Below are 21,182 nucleotides of genomic sequence, written 5' to 3'. Positions count from 1 at the left end.
GAGTTCCAGGAACTTCTCCCAGAGTTCTTTGGCAGATGAATAGCTTTCGATGTGGTTGATCTCTTGAGGTGGCAACACGCTCAGCAGGTGATATTCCGCACTGTTGTTTGCTACAGACTCATTCTGCTCCTTCTTTGTCAAGTGGCTCTCTTCTTTTTCTTCTCCATCTTGATTCATCGGAGCTACAAAACCATATTTCATAATAAACCGAATTTCGAAATCAGTTCTTAGGAATACCTCCATACGTCGCTTCCAGTCTGCGAAGTCCCCCTCGAATTTTGGGTGGAACGATGCTTGGTCCAACCATCTCATTGCTTCAATCGGCAATTAGTCCTCCTGAAACGCCTGACTCTGATACCACTTGTAGGTCCCTTTGGAGGTCGGCAAGAGGGGAGGGATGAATTACCCTACAAAAATTAAACCAAAAACCCTTCTCGGATATTCAACTAATTTAAAAGTGTAAAATACCGGGAAATAAAGAAAATAAAAAGGGGAATTTTCAGTAATTTTTGGGAATTTTTCGGAGCTCTTACGGACGAGTTAATGGGGATAAAAACGGGGTCCGGAAAAGCCTGTTTAGGTTACCCAATCTAAGCGAGGAAAAGTTTATTTATTTTTATTCTTTTCCTTTTCTTTTCTTTCTCCCTAATCGGCGTTTTCTCTCCCTCACTGCCGAACCTGACACTGAGCTGCCCTAACCGCCGGTTGCGACGGTTCCATCTCCTCCCGCGTACCTAAAGCCGAGACCAAGAGAAGCCGACATTTCTCCTCTCCTTCTTCCTCCCCGAGCCGGTACCACTGCCTTCTTCTCTTTCCTTCTCTTGTGCCCTAGCACCCCTCTTCCTCTTCTCCTCTCCGGCACCGATTCCTCCAGTGTCGATGGTTGAAACGCCTCATGAAGTTCAACCGGTGGCCATCCGAGTATCCCGGAGTTTCTTCTCCTCTGACTGCCACCCGATCCTATCCCTTCGGCAACCCAAGCTTCTTCCTCCCGGAGCTCGTGACATTGCTGCTCTTGCTGTGCTCAAGTAGCAAAGGACCGTGCCCTAGATCCCGATTTGTGGTTGCCGCCGCACGAAGCAGTGCCGACCATTGCTGGAGATTTCTTGCTTCCGTGCCCTAGCCTCGGTCCACTGCCGCCTCTGCACGCATTTGGTTTCGGACGGGAGCAAGGAGTCGAGGCCCTCTTCCCGATCCAAGCCGCCATCTTCGATCTGTCGAGGATAGTAGGCTGTGGTTTCTGCCGGCGGCCAGATTGGTGACATTGCCGGCAGCGATTTGGCTGTCGATCCTTAGAGAGGAAGGGATTTTTGGCACAGAAATGGGGTATGTATGATTCGTATCAGATTTTATTCTTGTCTGATCAGTATAACTTAGGTTAATACTGATTACGGGTGATTCACGGTTCCGATAATCCAGTTTCAGCGGTGAACTCCTTGGGTCGTATTCCACCAGCAGTAACAAGGTTGTGAATAGAGGGACTAGTGCTGATTGGGGATAATCGCATAGAGGGCAGTAGCAGTTTACCTTGCTCCTACCACCAATTTCCAGCAGCGACCATCCTATGTCGTGAGTCAACAGAGAAGTCTTCGAATTGGTAAGTTTTGTGTTAAGTTATGTTAGCAATAAATGTTCATGTAGATATATATATTGAATTAGGTTTTAATTGGATTATATGGTTAGGTGATAGATTTATATTAGGTGAGATTTGGTTGATTTAAAAATCTAAGGGTGTAATTTTGGGGTTAATGAAACTAACCCTAGATGCTTGGTGGATTAGGAAGTTGTTTAGCTAATTGTTTAATTAACTTAGCTAAACTGTACGATTTACTACAGGACTTTGACACGAGACGGGTATCTCGACGTCGGAATTGGACCGGATACGATCCTTTCTATTGGAGGCGGGTACTTTGACTTATGTCTTTTGATATGCATAATAATGTGTTTAACATATAGCAATGATTGTGTTTTCCATTTATTTCGGTTGGTCACTACATGATCTGTTACATGATGCTTGTTTACTTATTATACACTGCATGTTATTATTTACCTGATCATACATGCTTTAGAGGTAGTGACACAACTATATTATACATTATGTTCAGGACCTAGGGTTTATTTGATACCCTATCTGATCGGTGTACCTTCCATTTGATACATTATCCTGTGGTACACACTTTGTATTTATTTATATGGTTATTGTTATGTTGTTCATGATATTGCCATGTTTAGTGTCATGCATCATCTTACATGATTGCATGTTGTGCGATTGTCTGCTCCATTATTGTCGAGCACATCGCCAGTTACATGTATCTGTACACACCAATACTCATGGGTTAATGGTATATCAGACAGGTGTGTGGCAGTTCTGCTATTTGGCTCCGTTGGTCTGGTGACTCAGCGTGATAGCCGGCAGACAGTTCCGCTCTGTTTGGCTCCGTTGGTTTAGTGTAGCAGCGTGGTAGTCGGCTGGCAGTTGGACTTTGTTTAGCTCCGTTGGTCAGCTCATGGGTAGTGTAACGCAGCGTGGTAGTCGGCAGAGATTCCTCCCCGTCATCGTGTACCGAGAGGTGAGAGCATTGCACTCCCCCATTTATGATTTGGGGTAGGAGTATGTGTGTACTCTGACAGCATCCCGTCCACTCGGTCACTCATCAGGGGCAGTGATGTCAGAGTGCACGGTTGTCATAGCCCTACCCACTCGGACTCACCATTGTGTGTAAGATGGCTGACTGACGTCAGGAGTGACCATGTCATTGGCATCATATGCATAATGCATTTATTGCTTGTGTTTGCTGCATTTATATGGATGCATATGATTGACATGCATATAGGATTATGACACCCTTGGTCTGACGACCCTGTTACCCTTATACCTTGGTCCGGGTTAGTACAGCTTTTCTCCTGCATTCCTCAGTTGCATTTTATCTTTCTTGTATCAGGAGACTATACGCATGATTAGTGCTAGTTGTTAGATTCCTTATTTTGCATATCAGTTGTACCTGCTGAGTGTTGGACTCACACCCTCCTCCGTTGCTATTTCAGGTTGATGCTGTCAGGAAAGAGTTCCAGCCGCTAGTCCACTGCAGACCACGAGGATATTGTTGGTCTTTTGGTTTTCTTATTTAGATTACGCTAAACTTGTTCTGTTTGATGGTATGGACATTGTATGGATTTTGTGATGTCGATGGATTTGGTTTTGGATTTGCTTTTACTACATGTCTGCCTAGATGGCAGAAGAGGTAAGTTGGTTTTATCGTCGGATTTGAGCTTTACGAGTGTAGTGGAGTAGGAATATGTTTTGAGCTTTATGGATGTAGTTGAGTATGGTTGTTTTCGAGTCATCGTATTACTGTTCAGTTTGATTATTATTAAACTGCGTGGTTGTGTCAGCCAGAGGTTGAAATTTATATAAACTGCGTGGTTGTTTGTGTTGTTTTCTATTTATTATTGTTATTATTCCAGCCGCTTGTGGCTGAGGTATATGGTGATGTAGTAAAGTTTCAGATTGTCCGCCGTACTGGGGAGATGTGTTGGAGTGTATACTGAAAGCCTAAGCTTTGTAAACATTCATTATGAATAAAGAATCACATTTGGTCAAATTTTCTACATTTAGTTGTAGTTGTTCAATTAATTTATATTGTAGATAATATAGTATGTGGTGTCACATACAGAAGATGATATTATCAGTACCTTATAAATTATAAACAGTAGCTCACGACCAAAATAGAAAGGAACAAACCATTAGAAGGTCGTAGTGTAATTAGGTATTAGTTTATCTTGACTATATAATTACACTAGTACACTCAGAGTGTATTGAGTAGGACCATTTGAGGTCGTTTCTTTTGTACTGACTTTATAAAGAAACAAAGACCTCGGTTATTATGGAAGTATGTGCTCTTAATCCTAATATAATAACAAGCACATATATTTGATATTTATTTCTTTAATTTATCAATGGGTGAGATTTAGTTCGATAAATCGATAAGCCCGATAAGTTGGGAAATGATATCACTTATAGTGTGTGTTGTTGATTATAGAAGGAAACTGTGTCCTAGAGATACTAGGTTGATAATGTCCTCAAGAGGAGCTCATAAGGATTGTCATGTTAAACCCTGCAGGTGGACTTAGTCCGACATGATGATAAGGTTGAGTGGTACTACTCTTGGACTTAGATATTAATTAAATGAGTTGTCAGTAACTCACTTAATTAATGGACATTCGATATCTTAAACACAGGGAGACTAACATGCTCATAATAAGAAGGAGCCCAAAAAATGTAATTTGGGATTGGTGCGGTAGTTCAATAATAGTTCTCTAGTGGAATGAATTATTATTGATAAAATTAAGTTGTGTGTTCGGGGCGAACACGGGATGCTTAATTCTATCGGGAGACCAAAACCAATTCCTCCTCTCGGTCTCTATCGTAGCCTCTTATTTATAGAGTTCTATACCCACCTATACCCACCTTCTATACCCACTTAATTGGGGCCGGCCAAGCTAGCTTGGGAACAAGCTAGGGCCGGCCTAGGTATGAATTTGGGTGGCCGGCCCTAGCTTGAATCCAAGCTAGTGGGGGCCGGCCAAATTAAATTAAAAAGGAGTTTTAATTTTAATTTTTATTATGTGGAAGAAATAATTTATTAAAGAGAATTTAAATTAAAATATCTCTCTTATAAAAGATCTACAAAAGATTAAAGAAAGAGATTAGATCTCTTTCCTTATTTGTAGATTGGTGAGATATTTTATTTTCGCTTTAAAATTATTCACATGATAATAAAATTAAAATTATAGAAATTTCCTTTTATTAACCATGAAGAGATTTTAAAGAGAAATTTTATTTTTTAAAATTTCCGGAAACAAATTAGGAAGTTTTAATTGTTGATTAAAACTTGTCTAATTTTTTTCCTTCATTGATGTGGCCGGCCATTGGTTTTAATTTGGGAAATTTTATTTTATTTTTCTCAATAAAATCATGTCAAGGAAATTGAGGAAATTTTATTGTAATTAAATTTCCTAATTTGCCTAGGCCAAGGAATATAAAAGAAGGGGTGAGGGTGCCTTCATGAGACACAACATCTATTATTTCCCTCCCTCTTTTGTTCCTTGGTGTGGCCGGCCAACCTCTCCCTCTCTTCCTCTTGTGGTGGCCGAACCTCTCTCTCTCCCTGGGAGCTCTTGTGGTGGCCGGATACTACTCGGAGAAGAAGAAGAAGAAGGAGAGAAAGATAGCATCTCTTGGAGCTTGGTTAGTGTTTTGATTTTCCTCCTTGGTGAAGCTTTTTCTTTTGTGGCCGAACCTAGCTAGGAGGAGAAGAAGGTGGTTGGTGGTTTCTCATCTCGGAAGATCGTTGCCCACACAACGTCCGAGGTTAGAAGAGGAATACGGTAGAAGATCAAGAGGTTTTTCTACAAGGTATAACTAGTAATTTTTCTTTCCGCATCATGCTAGTTATTTATGGAAATAATACCAAATACAAGAGGCTTACGTTCTAGAATTTCGAATATGTTTTTTGATATTGTGTTCTTTTGTTTTTTCTTTTCCTTGTGATTTGATTGTTCTCTTTGGTTAACCTAAAGTTATTTTAGGAAATTAAATATTAGCTTTCTATAAAAGGTTTTGTCTAGTCGGTGGTGGTTGCTCCCATATCCAAGAAGGTCATGTGCCTCGCCACGTCAGTATTGGGAACCAATTATGGAAATTAATATTTAATGGAATTAATAACTTAAGGAGACTTGGATCGAACGTGTTAAGTTCCGCAGGAGATCCAAGTCAAAACCTAAAAGAACTAATAGATTAAGTTTTGGATCAAACGTGTTAAGTTCCGCAGGCGATCCAAAATTTAATTTAAAAGAACACATGGTAGCTAGGAAAAGGTTCAGACCTTTGTACAAAATTTTTGTACAGTGGAACCTATAGGTTTTCCGAGTAGCAACCAACAAGATGTTGCCGAAATTTCTTCGGATAGGGACTCCTCTGGGGCATGACAATTTAGTGGTATCAGAGCGCAGTTTTACGATCTTTATTTTTGTATTTTGGATATTTGTGATAACCTGATACCAATTTATATAATATCAGAGCGCCAAAGTTTGGCGATACTTGTTTGATTTCCGTGTGTTGGATTTTCGAGATTTATCTGATACCAATTTATTGGTATCAGAGCAGGGTTGTGATACCTGCTTTTGGTGTTCTGGATATTTGGGTTAGCCCAAGTTTGCGAGTCAAACTGGGTAGTTATTTTGGATTGCACGGATTTTCCATTATGTATATGTTATGGATTTCCGTTTCGGATTTATATGGATTTCCGGTGATTTTCATGTTCGGAATTTTGAGGTCAGAAGTTGGGGACTGGACATCGATGGAACATCTCCAGACGGCATATAGGTATGATGTTTAATTTTATAGTTTATGACATGTATTATCATTCTTTATTTAGTACCTGTCTAGTTGTTGTAACACATATTACATGTGATGGGTTAGCCATTGAGCATGATTGACCTTAATAGAGATAAAGGATTATAGTCTCTGGTGATTTTACATATCATACCAACAGTAGTTTTTGCTTCAGTTACTACTAGTAGGAGATGGAGACACGTACCAGCCTCTGCTATTGTTAGCTGGGTAATGGATGATACCTACATATTCCTGTTGACTTAGCCAGTAGAGTTTTTATACTCATATCTTTTGGATATTAGGGTACCCGATACGATGAAAATTGGTCATTGGGGAGTTATCATGTTTGATCATTGTTGAGAATGGTTTGAGGTTCAGGGATATTGTGAGATTAGATATTGTGATGTGTTGATTTCTAATGATTTATGAGAGTAAATATTATGTGGTTGTCTGATGATCTATTACTAGATATTTGTTTTGATGATCTATTAGTGGATAACTATTTTGATGATCTATTATTTAGGTTGTCGTTGATGGTGATATAGTGAGTGTCATGTATGATATTCACAGGTTTGATGATTATAGTTGGTGATCAGATTATAAATCGGGTGCTAGAGAGTTTACGGTTGAGTGTGCCTATGAGATTTTAATAAATCTGGTTAGTTGTGGCTAGTTAACAGGATGATAAAATTGATATTTGTTTCCTCTGATATTGGACTATGTGGATAAATAATGATTTAATGTTTTGAATGCTAACTTGCTCTCATGGGGAGTAGAAACTTATTCATCTGATATTATGTGGGCTGATATTTTTGAGGATAAAAATGAGAGTGTCTTGATGTTTTTGAATTCTGACTTTTTCTTTTGGGTCGTACACAGTTATACATATGATTATTGTGGGTTTCTAGTAGATTATACCCGAGTGGTTAGGCATACATGTCTGATTGTTTATTGGAGGTATTTTGTCAATTAAAAACTATGTTGTGAAATATGCACATATGTTTGAGTGTTTTATTGGATGTATCTTATCGATTGAATCTGAGTTGTGATATGTGCAGATGTGTTCGGTGTAATATTTGATGTATCTTGTTTATTATATGATTGTTCTGAGTGTATACTCGTGTCGATTATGATTTGTTGGAAGTATTACGTTGATTATACTCTTGGCATAGGTGTGTATATATGTCATGTAAGTGTTGTTGAGGTGTATTGTTGATTATACCTATGTTGATATATGCCCACGGTTTCGGTATGCATTGTTGGAGGTATCACGATGAATTATACCTATGTTGTGAGTATGTGTGGTGTGTACAAATTGGAGGATTATGTCGATCATACATATGTTGTGTGAGCACGTGTGTCAGGTGTATTGTTGGTAGCCGCATGATGATTCTACTTATGTTGAATGCAGGATGTGGAGTGTCTGCATTATGTCATTTGTTGGATTACCCGGTCAACCCATTTTTTTATCAGTGGGTGACTACTACGATGTTGATAGATTTGATGATGAGTTTGATTTGATTGCTGGATTGTTATACCTTTGGCTGGCCACAGTGATATGTGGTTGAATGATCTCGTGCAGCCTCTAGTTGGATAGTTAGGTGCCTTGGACACTTATGGATCGTTTGTGGTGGAGCGGAGCTCCCACATATTATTGTTGGTTTGTGGTAGAGCGTTGCTCTTACATATTTTGGATTGTTGTGGTTGAGCGTTGCTTCCACATATTACAGATTGTTTGTGGTGGAGCGTTGCTCCCACATATTACGGATTATTTGTGGTAGAGCGTTGCTCCCACATATGTGGTATATCTTGTGATGGAGCGTTGCTCTCACACTGGAGGATTTATTCTTTGGTGATTTATGTTGTTGGTGATCAGATTTTCGACTTATTATCGGAGATCTTATGCTTAGGAATGTCTGTGGTAGGAACATTATGTATTTTGGTTTTACCATTAGGGCTTGCAGAGCCTTAGATGTTTTCAGAGACTTGATGATTTTGGTATCACTAGGATGTTTGGATTGGTTTCCATTATCCTTGTTGACGATGTGGTGATCTATTTCTGATCTGAGGTGTATCACGTACACCATCTTCGCATAGTTCTAAAGATGTTTCGACGAGAACATCTATATGTGAAGATCAGTAGTGTGCATTTTGATTGTCTTCTGTGAGATGATTGAGACACATGGTCATCAGTAGGTGTATACCGTGGTTCCACAGGAGATAGAGGTTGTTACTGTTGGGAGTAGACGGAGTCTAAAGAAGAGGCTCGCAACTTCCTTTGTTTGGCTCGATATTTCCGGAAATACGTTGAGGGTTTCTCACGGATTGTTATGCTACTTACACGCCTGACCAGGAAAGGCGTGAAGTTCACTTGGACTGAGGATTGCGAGACCAGCTTCTAGGAGTTGAAGCGGAGACTAGTGTCGGCTCCAATTTTTTGTTTTACCTTCTGGAGAGGACGGATATGTCCTCTACACTGACGCAACTATTCAGGGTTTGAGCTCTGTTCTGATGCAGCACGATAGAGTAGTCTCCTATGCTTCTCGTCGGTTGAAGGTGCATGAGAAGAACTACCCTATGCATGATCTGGAGCTAGTCGCTATTATTTTTACCATGAAGATTTGACGGCATTATTTATATGGCGTTATATTTGAGATTCTCACTAACCATAAGAGTCTCAAATATCTGTTTACTTAGAAGGAACTTAATCTCCGACAGAGGAGATGGATAGAATTTCTGAAAGATTATGATTGTACCATTAGCTAACACCCGGGAAAAAGCTAATGTGGTTGCCGATGCACTCAACAGGAAGTCCAGAGGGACTTTGGCTTGCCACCGAGTTTCAATTACAGACTTAGTTCAGTATGTCTTCGAGTTAGACCTTGAGGAGTAGGGGCATACAGAACAGGGTATTCTTGTTACCATGGTTGCTCAGTCGTCGATCAGGACGTGGATCCGAGAGGCCCAGGCTGGTGATCAGCATTTGCAGTTCATTAGCAGTCAGATAGCTTCTGGGCAGCAGACCGAGTTTACACGAGACGAGGATGATATTATATACTTTCGAGGCAGATTATGCGTACCTCAGTCTCACCCGATTTTGTAGGAGCTACTTCAGAAGGCTCATCGCTCTTGATTTGCGATCCACTCCGGCGGTACCCGTATGTACCGAGGTTTAAGGCGTTCCTATTGGTGGAACGGAATGAAGAAAGACATTGCGGATTTTGTAGCTAGATGTCTTATTTGTCAACAGGCGAAGGCTGAACACCAGAGACCTGTCGGATTACTTCAACGGATTCCTATTTCCGAGTGGAAATGGGAACACATTACCATGAACTTTGTGGTGAGTTTGCCGAGGACACGACGAGATCATGACGCGATTTGGGTAATCATTGATCGATTAACCAAATCCGCGCACTCGTTAGCAATCCGGAAGACTGATTTCCTGGATCGATTGGTAGATCTGTTTTGCCGGGAGATCATCAGATCACGTGGTGTCCCTCATATCACCTGCTTAATTGAGTGTTTCAGGAAAGTCTTAGCTGCGATTAGGCAGGTGGAAAACCCTAGGGGGTTGTAGCCCTATGCAGAAAGTCTTGGCGGGTCGAGAGCTTCAGGCAAAAAGTCCTGGGGGGTAACCCTAGGTGGAAAGTCCTGGTGTCGCGAACCAGGTGAAAGACTGGACCAGCCGGGAAGCGGAAGTCCAGTAGAAAGTCCGGAAGCTTCGAAGGCTGAGCAAAAGTCCAGTCTATCTGGAGGATTGCACTAGCAACAGGTAAATCTCCTGAGTGGAGTAGGTGAGGACGCGTTTCCCATAGAGGGAACAGTAGGCGTCGGGTCAACCTAGGGTTTCCGGTTGGAAATCCAAAATCAAACCCGGACAGTCCGACGACTGTCAAGTTTATCTATCATATTATTTATGTGCTAACTTTGTTTTACAGGGGTGTGTTTGGGACTAACACAATTTACAGGAACAAAGAAGCAACTCAGACCTCGGATGAACAGTGTCCGAGGCCCCTCCATGGGACTTGGAGGCGCCTCAGGTGCTAGCCGAAGCTAGCTGTCCAGAAACGCTTGAGGCGCCCTATATGGACTTGAAGGCGCCTTGGAGCTGGGGTTCAAGGCGTCTTGGACTGGCCTTTAAGGCACCTTGAGGAGGATAAGCGCAGAAGGAGTCTGCGCTGATATAAGCGGTTGAATTGGCTCGTTGGAGGCGCCTCGGACAACCTTGGAGGCGCCTCCAGCACTGTTTATAAGGGGACTTCGAATAGCAGCTCAAAATAACTTCTTCCAAGCAATCTTTCTGCTACAAGCTGCTTACGAGACGATCCTAAAGTGCTGCAACGAGATCCCGACGACCCGGAGCTTCAGCTTTCAATATTTCGTTGTTGGTATAAAGTTTGTTTATTGCTTTTACATTGTACTTAGTTTGTAATAACAACCTTCGAGCTTATAGTTGTTGCCCACCGGAAGCGATCAACGATCGTGGGCCTTGGAGTAGGAGTCGCCACAGGCTCCGAACCAAGTAACCAACTTGTGTTAACGTGTGCTCTTTTATTTTTCCGCTGCGTTTATTTACTCGATTGTTTTACGATTCCGAAACGAATGAAATAGCCACGAACCAGGTGAAAGACTGGACCAGCCGGGAAGCGGAAGTCCAGTAGAAAGTCCGGAAGCTTCAAAGGCTGAGTAAAAGTCCAGTCTATCTGGAGGATTGCACTAGCAACAGGTAAATCTCCTGAGTGGAGTAGGTGAGGACGCGTTTCCCGTAGAGGGAACAGTAGACGTCGGGTCAACCTAGGGTTTCCGGTTGGAAATCCAAAGTCAAACCCGGACAGTCCGACGACTGTCAAGTTTATCTATCATATTATTTATGTGCTAACTTTGTTTTGCAGGGGTGTGTTTGAGACTAACACAATTTACAGGAACAAAGGAGCAACTCAGACCTCGGATGAACAGTGTCCGAGGCGCCTCCATGGGGCTTGGAGGCGCCTCAGGTGCTAGCCGAAGCTAGCTGTCCAGAAACGCTTGAGGCGCCCTATATGGACTTGAAGGCGCCTTGGAGCTGGGGTTCAAGGCGTCTTGGACTGGCCTTTAAGGCACCTTGAGGAGGATAAGCGCAGAAGGAGTCTGCGCTGATATAAGCGGTTGAATTGGCTCGTTGGAGGCGCCTCGGACAGCCTTAGAGGCGCCTCCAGCACTGTTTATAAGGGGACTTCGAATAGCAGCTCAAAACAACTTCTTCCAAGCAATCTTTCTGCTACAAGCTGCTTACGAGACGATCCTAAAGTGCTGCAACGAGATCCCGACGACCCGGAGCTTCAGCTTTCAATATTTCGTTGTTGGTATAAAGTTTGTTTATTGCTTTTACATTGTACTTAGTTTGTAATAACAACCTTCGAGCTTATAGTTGTTGCCCACCGGAAGCGATCAACGATCGTGGGCCTTGGAGTAGGAGTCGCCACAGGCTCCGAACCAAGTAACCAACTTGTGTTAACGTGTGCTCTTTTATTTTTCCGCTGCGTTTATTTACTCGATTGTTTTACGATTCTGAAACGAACGAAATAGCCACGAGCGCTATTCCCCCCCCCCCCCCCCCCCCGCCCTCTAGCGCTTTCGATCCAACAGATCTGAACCTTCTCTTTTTCTTCATATACTAGTGTAGGAGGCTTTTCCGTGATTGCGTTCACCTCCAAGCATGGATTCTTTCGAGCGCTCTTCGCCTCGGACTTGACTATCTCGACGTAGCATCGTCGAGCGACCAGCTGATCACCTTTGACCTCACCCACCCAGTTGTCTACCGGGAAATTGATTTTTTGGCAGTAAGTAGATACTATCGCTCAGAACTTGTTGAGGGCCGGTCTGCCTAAGATGACGTTGTAGGCCGATGGTGCATCCACCACGATGAAGTTAGTGGTCCTGGTTCTCCTCAATGGTTCTTCCCCGAGTGAGATGGTTAGTCGGCCCTGTCTGAGCGGCAGTTCCTCCTTACCCATAAAGCCGTAGAGTGGGGTCATCATGGACAACAACTCATTTCAATCAATTTGCAATTGATCGAACGTCTTATTAAAAATAATGTTCACCGAACTCCCTGTGTCAACAAAAGTTCAGTGAATAGTATAGTTAGCGATTGCCGCCCGGATGATCAGTGTGTCATCGTGAGGGATCTCCACTCCCTCCAAGTCGCTCGGGCTGAAGTTGATCTTGGGCCCTTCGGCCTTCTCCTTGTTACATCCCACTGCGTGGATCTCCATCCGCTGAGCATACGACTTCCTGGCTCTGTTGGAGTCGTCGTCGGTTGGCCCTTCGGTGATATGCTTATTTCTCCTCGGGATGCGTTGATTCTATTTTCTTCTTCCCGAGCGTAGGGTCTATTTCGTTCAGTTGGGATTCGGGAGGGATCAGTATCATCCCTCCTTTGATGCTGATGGTGTCGCTCGAGCTCTCTTCTTTCGTCCTCCTGCCGCCCAGTAGATCGATGTCTGTGTCTCCGATCGGGAGAAGTAGATCGACAACGGTATCCTCTTAGGGTCGGTCGGCTGACGATTGGTGTCAGACCGCGGCAATCCCGCATGTTGTCGGTCGTCGACTAATAGAAAGAACAGAACATCAGTGTCCACACCTTACCTTTCGCCGCTTTCTCTGACCGAAGGCCACGTGTTGCATGGCATGTGTCCTGGTTTCCTGGTGTGGCCTACCCCTTCGGCTCTTGGTCCTTTGGGTGGCAGATAGCTACTTGATGGTTGGCACTCGGTCACCGTCGGGGGCTCGGTCGGCGCCTCTTTTCTTTTGCCCGCTTAGGCTTCTTCCATATGTATGTACTCGTTGGTCTTCTTGAGCATGTGGTCGAAGCCCCTAGGTGGCTTCCTGATGAGCGATCGGAAGAAATCTCCCTTGACGAGTCCCTGGGTGAAGGCGTTCATCATTGTGTTGGATTAGATCGAGGGGATGCCCATGGCTACTTGATTGAAACGTTGTATGTAGGCCTGAAGCATTTCTTTTGATCCTTGCTTCATGGAGAAGAGGCTGACGCTCGTCTTTTGATAACATCAGCTGCTGGCGAAGTGATGTAGGAAGGCAGCTCGGAATTCCTTGAAACTATGTATGGATCCGTCCGACAATCTTCTGAACCAACACTGCGCCGATTCGGAGAGTGTAGTGAGGAAGACTCGACACTTCACTCCATTTGTATATTGGCACAGCGTGACTTCATTATCAAACCTATCCAGATGATTGTTTAGATCGGTTGATCCGTTGTATGTCCCGATCGCCAGCGGGGTATAGTGTCTGGGCAGAGGGTCTTATAAGATCCCCTCTGAGAACTGTCGGTTGATCTGTTCAGACGATGCGCTGCTTCGGGGCGCCTTGCCCTTTCGTGCGTCCCGAGCGGGAGCATCATTTGAAGACGATCCCCATTCTTGATTCGCCTGGGCTATTTCTGAAGGGGTTTGGAACAAGGAGCGATGGAAGAGGATCGACGCGGGCGGTGCTTCTCCTTGTGTGCCGGTCGATCTTCTGTTCTGCCCCTATACGGAGATTTGCTCCGCTCGGTCTTCTTGCTCCTCTCGTCTACCGAGCGCCGATATTGCAGGCTATGACGCTAGCCGATCGGCTAATATAATGCTTGTTGCTGCTGTTGCTCGATCATCTTTGCCGCTCGGGCTTGCACGAGCATGTCGATCTCTTCCTGGGTGAGTGTCACAGTGGTGAGTCGTTCGACGTCCTCCATCTTCTCAGCTCAGATGCAGGTGACGTTCACACAGACGATGCCAAATATGATCCTGTCTGAAGGTCAAAGAGACAGAAAACCGGGGATGTGGCGCTCACACTGACCTCCTGTGGACTCCGCTCGGACCTGCAACACAAACTATGTCAGTGCCGAGCCATGAAAGGAGTCCCTGGCATTGGTCCTCTGACGCTCAAGTTAGTTACCGACGATGAAGTGGAAAACAGAGCAACAAGAAGACTGTAGTATAAATAGTGAATATCACATACCTTCGTCGATACTTGGACCCCCTTTATATAGAGCTCCGGTAGCGCGTGTATGCTTTTCCAAAGGGGGCATGCTTCTCAAAGTTTTATCTGAAAAGATTTATCAATAAAGTGTCCCTAACACAGTACCTTAACGAGCCGAACATATCTCTGAAGTGATAGTAGAAACTTCCGTCGTACGATCTTCTGGTTGTCCATGCTCGGTGTCGACGACACCAACTCTCAAAAGGATGTTGCTGGATATCAAAGGGAGTGCACTGCTTGGCCGAGCAGGTTGGCCGCTCGACCGGTGATTCGCTGCTCTGGTGCCCCGTTCGGTCGGCCAGAACCTCGATACTCCTTTGCGTGTCTGCTCGACCGAAGTTCCACTCTGCCGTTGTTAAGACCTGCTACTAGGTCGAGCGGGGTGACCGCTCGGCCCAAGTTGAACTCTGTCGATGCCAAGCCCGGTTGTCTAGCTTAACGGGATAACTACTCGACTGAAGTTCTGTCTGCCAATGTCAAATACTGATGCCTTGTCGAGCAGGGAAGCCGCTCGGGCGGCTTCTACACATTATCTTCAATGAGCGTCGGTCGTTTGACTTCTCCATGTGTCGAAGGCGACGGTGAATCGGGGCCTTCTCCCTCGGTTGGGGCATGTCTCGCCCGATCGACTGATGTCATCTACGTGTTGACCGTCTTGACTTTGATCTCCACCGTGATAGCACGGTGGGGGCCCCTCATTATCACCACATCAGATATAGTTATGAGGATGGATATCCAATACCCAATGCATGTGAGGATGAAAAATATTGAATCTGACTCAAGTATGACCCATTGTCATCTCTAATCTAGCACATTAGTAAAAAAAGATAGAGTTGTAAAGATAAAGAATAATGTTAAGGTGAATCCGTAGAATTTACGAAGATGAGTAAAATAAGAACGGAAGGGTTACATATATCGAAAGAAACTATATTTTTCAAATGGTATAAATATGATCTAAAAGATAAATCAATGTTTTAATTCAATGTTTTGAACTATGACAAATATTTATATCAATTCAAAGAAACTATATTTTTCAGATGGTATAAATATATCTTAAAAATAAATCAATGTTTTAATTAAATGATCGACAGATATTTATATCAATATTATATAGGTAAAAGAAATCTTAATTAATAATAATAAAATAAAATAAAATTTATTTAAATATAAATAATAATTTAATAATATAGAAGAATTTATACAGCTGACTCTCTGTAAGTTTATTATTGTTGTTTGAATATTATATGATTAAATAACTAAAAAAAAAGTCATTTGTCTCTAGGGATGGTAATGGGGCAGGGCCGGGATGGGTTTGTCATTCTCATCTCCGCCCCGTTTTCATTTTTCCCTGAACCCAAACCCACAGATTCGGGGATTCCCTATCCCCGCCCCATCTCCATGATCTATCGGCAGCAACAATGCCAACCTGAAGATAATTTTTATGTGTCTCAAAGAAAAGGTAAGGCTGAAACAGTGCATTCCAGCTAGTCTTATTCAGCTCGATTTCCTGTAAGAATGGCAAACAGGGGAATATAGAAGACATGGTTCCGAATAATAGCTCAGGTAAATCATGAAGTACATACAGACCTCACAGATTTTGTTGCCTATTTGAAGTCAATAGATTAATGTTAACACTATTATTAATATTTTTTTAAAAAATCATATTATTATTTATTAATATTAATAATAATAATATTCGGGGCGGGTTCAGGGATGGAGATAATATTCTCATACTCGTCCCAAACCCGTCCCATCCCCAAAAAATCAAGGATCCCTATCCTCATTTCAAGTTTTCCCCGCGGAACCCCAAACCCACGGGGAAAATTATCATCCCTATTTGTCTCGTCATATCTTCCATGAGTTCAATTTTAATCGGACATTACTTGTCCTACGAATATCCCAGTTGATATTCGATTATCACGTTAATCGGATGTTAGTTAACACAAGTCGCCTTTCAGAATTAACTTGTTCCGCGAAACATCATACCCGTACTATATAAAATGCCTTCCTCTGGTTCGATGACCGAACCAAACCCTAAATCTTGGTTCCGCTGCCGTCGACATGGTGAGTGGCTCTACTCGTCTTGTTGGATTCTCTTGCATTTCGAGTTGTTTTTGATTGGAGTGGTTGATTTACGGGACTTCTCTGATTAGCCGCAAGGGGACTACATCGAGCTTCACCGGAAGCGCCATGGCTACCGGCTGGATCATTTCGAGCGGAAGCGGAAGAAGGAAGCTCGGGTGGTCCATGAGCGGTCTGCGTTTGCCAAAAGGGTGTGATTTTTTTTTTACTGCTAGTAGTTACTTCTAACTCAAGGATTTTCCATGCGTGTGGAACTGTCTTAGAGGTTTGCGATTTATTTACAGGTTCTGGGAATTAAGGGGAAGATGTTTGCTAAGAAGCGCTACGCCGAGAAGGCTTTGATGAAGAAGACGTAAGCTTCCTATGCATCTCTCTAGTTTCTGAGTTCTTACTGATGCGTCCATGTTGTTGTTATTGTCCTTGCAATTTATAATCAGTTCATAATCATGTGGTGCGCTGGGTAATCTAAGTGTCTGGCTTGTTTTTTAAAAATTTATGAGGGTTTTGTGTGGTTAAGATTGCAATTTGAATTTGTTTGTAGTTTATAGACGTCTATCAATGTGCCAATTTACAGTTTTGATGTAATTAAAATAGATGAAGTAGTAAGCAAACAGTTCTGTTGGACTGTGGTTGGTGTTTCTGTCATTGGCGTCATCATCTCGATAGATTAGAGAATAAAATAGTTTCAAACATTAATGATGGATTTTTTGTTGTTTGTTAAAGAAAAGAATTCTTGGTTAGTTGGCTGAATGGAAAACTAAGCAAACTGCTTCGGTGTGATTTGCAGGATTGCTATGCATGAGGAATCATCAAGTAGACGCAAAGTGGATGATAAAGTTCATGATGGAGCTATTCCTGCCTATCTTTTGGATCGTGATACCACAACAAGAGCAAAGGTTACTGATCTTTCTTGTGCACACACTCTATTGATGTTATTGCAATGGCCAGTTTATATATATATATATATATATAATTTATGTTAGCTTCCTGTTGATGATTATTTGCTTTTAGGTCCTTAGCAACACTATTAAACAAAAGAGGAAGGAAAAGGCTGGCAAATGGGATGTTCCTTTACCAAAGGTATCTTTTTATTGTCTCATGTTCTGTCAATAACAATCTCTATCAGGCATCAAACAATCAGAAACTAAGTAAATGTATTGTTCTTCTTTATAGGTCAGGCCTGTTGCTGAGGTAGAAATGTTTCGAGTTATTCGATCTGGGAAGCGAAAATGTGAGCATTTATGTTTTTTTGGTCATTCCAGCTTTGTCAACCTAGATAACTATCAAATAAAATAATAATATGTATTATATACATATCAACTTACAAAAAATTTCATAGTTCTTCGCACAACTATGCATGCATCTTACAGTGGGACTAGGAGAATTGATTGTGTTGTTCAATTGCCACTTTTTTTGGTTGGTTGTCTCCTACATTCTTTTATACTTTCTGATTTATCCTAAGAAACTGAGGCCTTTTTTTCATAAATATGTGTTAGACATAATTGGAAAGTGTTTTTTTTTTTTTAAACTTTTGTGGAGGATTACAAAGATTTTGGAGGATAAAAGAGTAATATATCTTAAGAGAGATTCTATGGAAGTAGAAGAACAACATAGATTAATAGAACCAATGCAAAAGAATCCAAACTTAAGCATGGTTGAAGTTGACTCTAGGTTCTAGTGATGTTACTTATGCATGTTGGTCAGTAAATGCTTCCGAAAGAATTGGTTCACTTGATGGCAATATGAAAGTCCAGATATGGTAGTTGGTTTCACTTCATTTGTTGGTTTGTGCTTGGCACTTTTCATATTACCACTTATATTTCAATACTTTGGTATGTTGTTTTAGAGTTTTGACTGGTGTTCTACTCTAATATGTTTGGTACCCTACTGTTACATTGCTTCAGCGTGAATGTCTTTTTAGATGTATATGTAAGCATTTTTTTTCCAGAAAAAGATATTTTACATTATTATATTCATACAAATATATCATAGGTGAACATGAGAACTTAATATTTGTAGTTATCACAGTGAGTGAAAAAAATTACAACTAAGATTCAAGTTTATAATATTTTTAAGTCTAAAATAATCTTATAAGTATTCAATTTTCAGACATAGTTGATACTTCAGAACTCTTTCTCAATATGTTTGGAATTAAATACAAACTACTGAACATCTTCTCTTCAAATTTATCCCAACTTTATCAAGTTGGGTTAGACAAATAAACTAGCTGTCTTTTGGTGAGTGATTTAGATAATAGATATTAAAACAATATTCACTGTGATGCAGTGGAGACAGCAAACACATATTGTCCCTACTTAACACTGTTTTAAAGAGCGCTTTGTGACATCGGGATTTGAAAACATTTGATATTTTGCAGTATGCATATATCATATCCCAGTAATCCAGATCAACCTATGATTTGCCTATTTTGTAAGCTTCTAACAGTTGAAATGGTTTCTTCAACAGCTAAACAGTGGAAGAGAATGGTCACAAAAGTGACCTTCGTTGGACCAGGGTTTACAAGAAAGCCTCCGAAGTATGAGCGCTTCATTCGACCAACAGGCCTGCGATTTACTAAAGCTCATGTAACTCACCCAGAGCTGAAATGCACTTTTAATCTCGAAATCATAGGGATAAAGAAGAATCCAAATGGGCCAATGTACACTTCGCTTGGTGTTGTAACCAAAGGAACGATCATTGAGGTAGCCATTTCTCCAGTTTTCACCTTTCGACTTCCATTCTCTTTGTTCAAGTTGATTCAAAGGAGCACTTTAATTGCCATTAGAAAATCAATTTCATGCTGAAAAACCTTATTTTTGGATTGGCAGGTTAATGTGAGTGAACTTGGTCTGGTTACTCCAGCTGGAAAAGTAGTGTGGGGTAAAAACTCTAACCTCATTGACTTATAGTTTGCATTTTGATTTGTTTTAGGGTTATTTAATAATCTATTGTGGTAAAGTTTGTATGGGAATCAAATCCATCATAATCATTTAATTTTTCAGATTTTTTTAAATATTGCACCTGTTTGATTACTATATGTTTGCACAGTGATGATTTGACTTAATGTTGATTTAGCAAATTATTTGCCAATTAGCAAACCTGAATCTGTGAACCTCTAAACCCCTCAACCCATAATTTGAAATGAGTTTGGATTATATTGGGTTTTAAATGGTGTTTAGGGTTTCACAAGCCTAAGCTAGTGAATTCATCAGTGACTTACTCCTTGGCATTATTTTAATTATGTTTGCCTCTGGAAATTTCTGTAGGGAAATATGCACAAGTGACCAACAATCCAGAAAATGATGGTTGTATAAATGCAGTTCTGCTTGTGTGATATGTACATGGCGTGCCCATGGGACTTGATGATTGAGCTCGATACCAAACCAGATCAATCTGATACCAATATGGTTTGTTTTGATATAGAGGATTGAGAAAGGAATTAACTTTTTGGAATTGTTAAGAAGCATTGCTTAATTTCAATTATTTTTACTTGGTCATATCTATAATTTATGATGATCTTGTTCATTTTTTTTTATTGATTTAACCATCAAATTTGGGGTTTGTTTTAAAAGAATGTGTGCAGAAAAGAGAGATTCATATTCTCTTGTATTTGTGTTACAGTCCAAGGAAGTTTTGATAGTATACCATGTGTAATAACTTAGGACCGTTAGATGATGCTTATGGGAACAAAAATCCTCTCTATGTTAAGGGAAAAGTCGATTAGTTTCTTTAGAATCTGTTTTGACAAAATGCATTGGTAGCTTGAATGTCGGAAGATGAATTTACTTCCAGTGAAGAATTTATCTAACATGCATTGGTAGCATGAAGAATTTACTTCTTCATGCGGCAAAGAATCCCTAAACTCTAACATCATTTATAACTCATTCGACTATTTGAAATGAACTCTCGTCAGTTCATGGGTTCCAAACTACTTTTTGGCTACCATTTTATCGAATGATAGAAACATCTTTCATTTTGGTGTAGGAGTTTATGACCATGGAGGCTTCAAGCTATTGTGATTTGGAAGGTGCATATATTCGATAACAGATAATAATATAGAATGTATTGTTAATAGGATGGGGTCTTTGATTAACAAAGAAAACGTACCAAAAAAAATAGAGCATCCTATTTATTTTTAACCAATATCCTTTTTATGCATACGTAAATAAACTCTTAAAGCAATTGTACTTTCTCACTACTCAGCAATTTATAAAAGATGTTTGTTGGATATGGTATTTATTAAAAGGTGTATAGTAATTTTGTTTATATCAAAGGGCATAAATAAAAAAAATAAAAATTTTCCTTTTACCTCTCCTGCGAACCTTCTTTTTTTTTCAATCATCATTTTTCAAGCATCTAAGTTATATTTTTAATTAAAAATTATTTTATGATTCAGATGTACATCTTCTCAACCTCTTTCCTTTTTCATTCCTTTGTCTAATATTATAAATATGAAATGATCATGAACTTCTCACCCTCTTTCCTCTTCCAACCTTCTGCATGATCTTATAAATATGAATGATCATGTTCTTCCGCTTGTCATATCTTCTCATGCTGTTTAGCAGGATTACAAAGGATTATTTAGGATTTAGGGATATTATCGTAAGAATTTCAAAAGAAGAGTTCAAAGGACAATAACGATTAAGAATGTGAGAAAAAACACATTAAAGATTATTTAGGATTTAGGGATATT

At 41.0% G+C, this 21,182-nt stretch overlaps 1 protein-coding gene across 1 annotated transcript; it reads left to right on the top strand.

Moving 5' to 3' along the window:
- Positions 1 to 16,433: 16,433 nt before the first annotated feature.
- LOC122043077 (ribosome biogenesis protein NSA2 homolog) lies at positions 16,434 to 19,986 on the top strand. The gene is made up of 9 exons (XM_042603532.1): positions 16,434 to 16,471; positions 16,561 to 16,680; positions 16,774 to 16,841; positions 17,277 to 17,385; positions 17,501 to 17,569; positions 17,663 to 17,720; positions 18,956 to 19,191; positions 19,318 to 19,369; positions 19,756 to 19,986. Exons 1-9 carry the CDS (start codon positions 16,469 to 16,471, stop codon positions 19,821 to 19,823), a joined length of 783 nt encoding a protein of 260 aa, XP_042459466.1. The 5' UTR covers positions 16,434 to 16,468; the 3' UTR covers positions 19,824 to 19,986.
- The last annotated feature ends 1,196 nt before the right edge of the window (positions 19,987 to 21,182 follow it).

This window comes from Zingiber officinale, chromosome 2A (genome assembly GCF_018446385.1).
Source record: "Zingiber officinale cultivar Zhangliang chromosome 2A, Zo_v1.1, whole genome shotgun sequence".
Taxonomy (NCBI): domain Eukaryota; kingdom Viridiplantae; phylum Streptophyta; class Magnoliopsida; order Zingiberales; family Zingiberaceae; genus Zingiber; species Zingiber officinale.
Note: the sequence above shows the minus strand (reverse complement) of the source record. Positions and strands in the feature narration are given on the sequence as shown.

Excerpts from the sequence above, each read along its gene's own strand:
- LOC122043077 (XM_042603532.1), top strand. Across the intron at positions 16,681-16,773 it reads GGTCTGCGTTTGCCAAAAGG|GTTCTGGGAATTAAGGGGAA; the intron begins GTGTGATTTTTT and ends ATTTATTTACAG. Across the intron at positions 19,192-19,317 it reads CCAAAGGAACGATCATTGAG|GTTAATGTGAGTGAACTTGG; the intron begins GTAGCCATTTCT and ends TTGGATTGGCAG.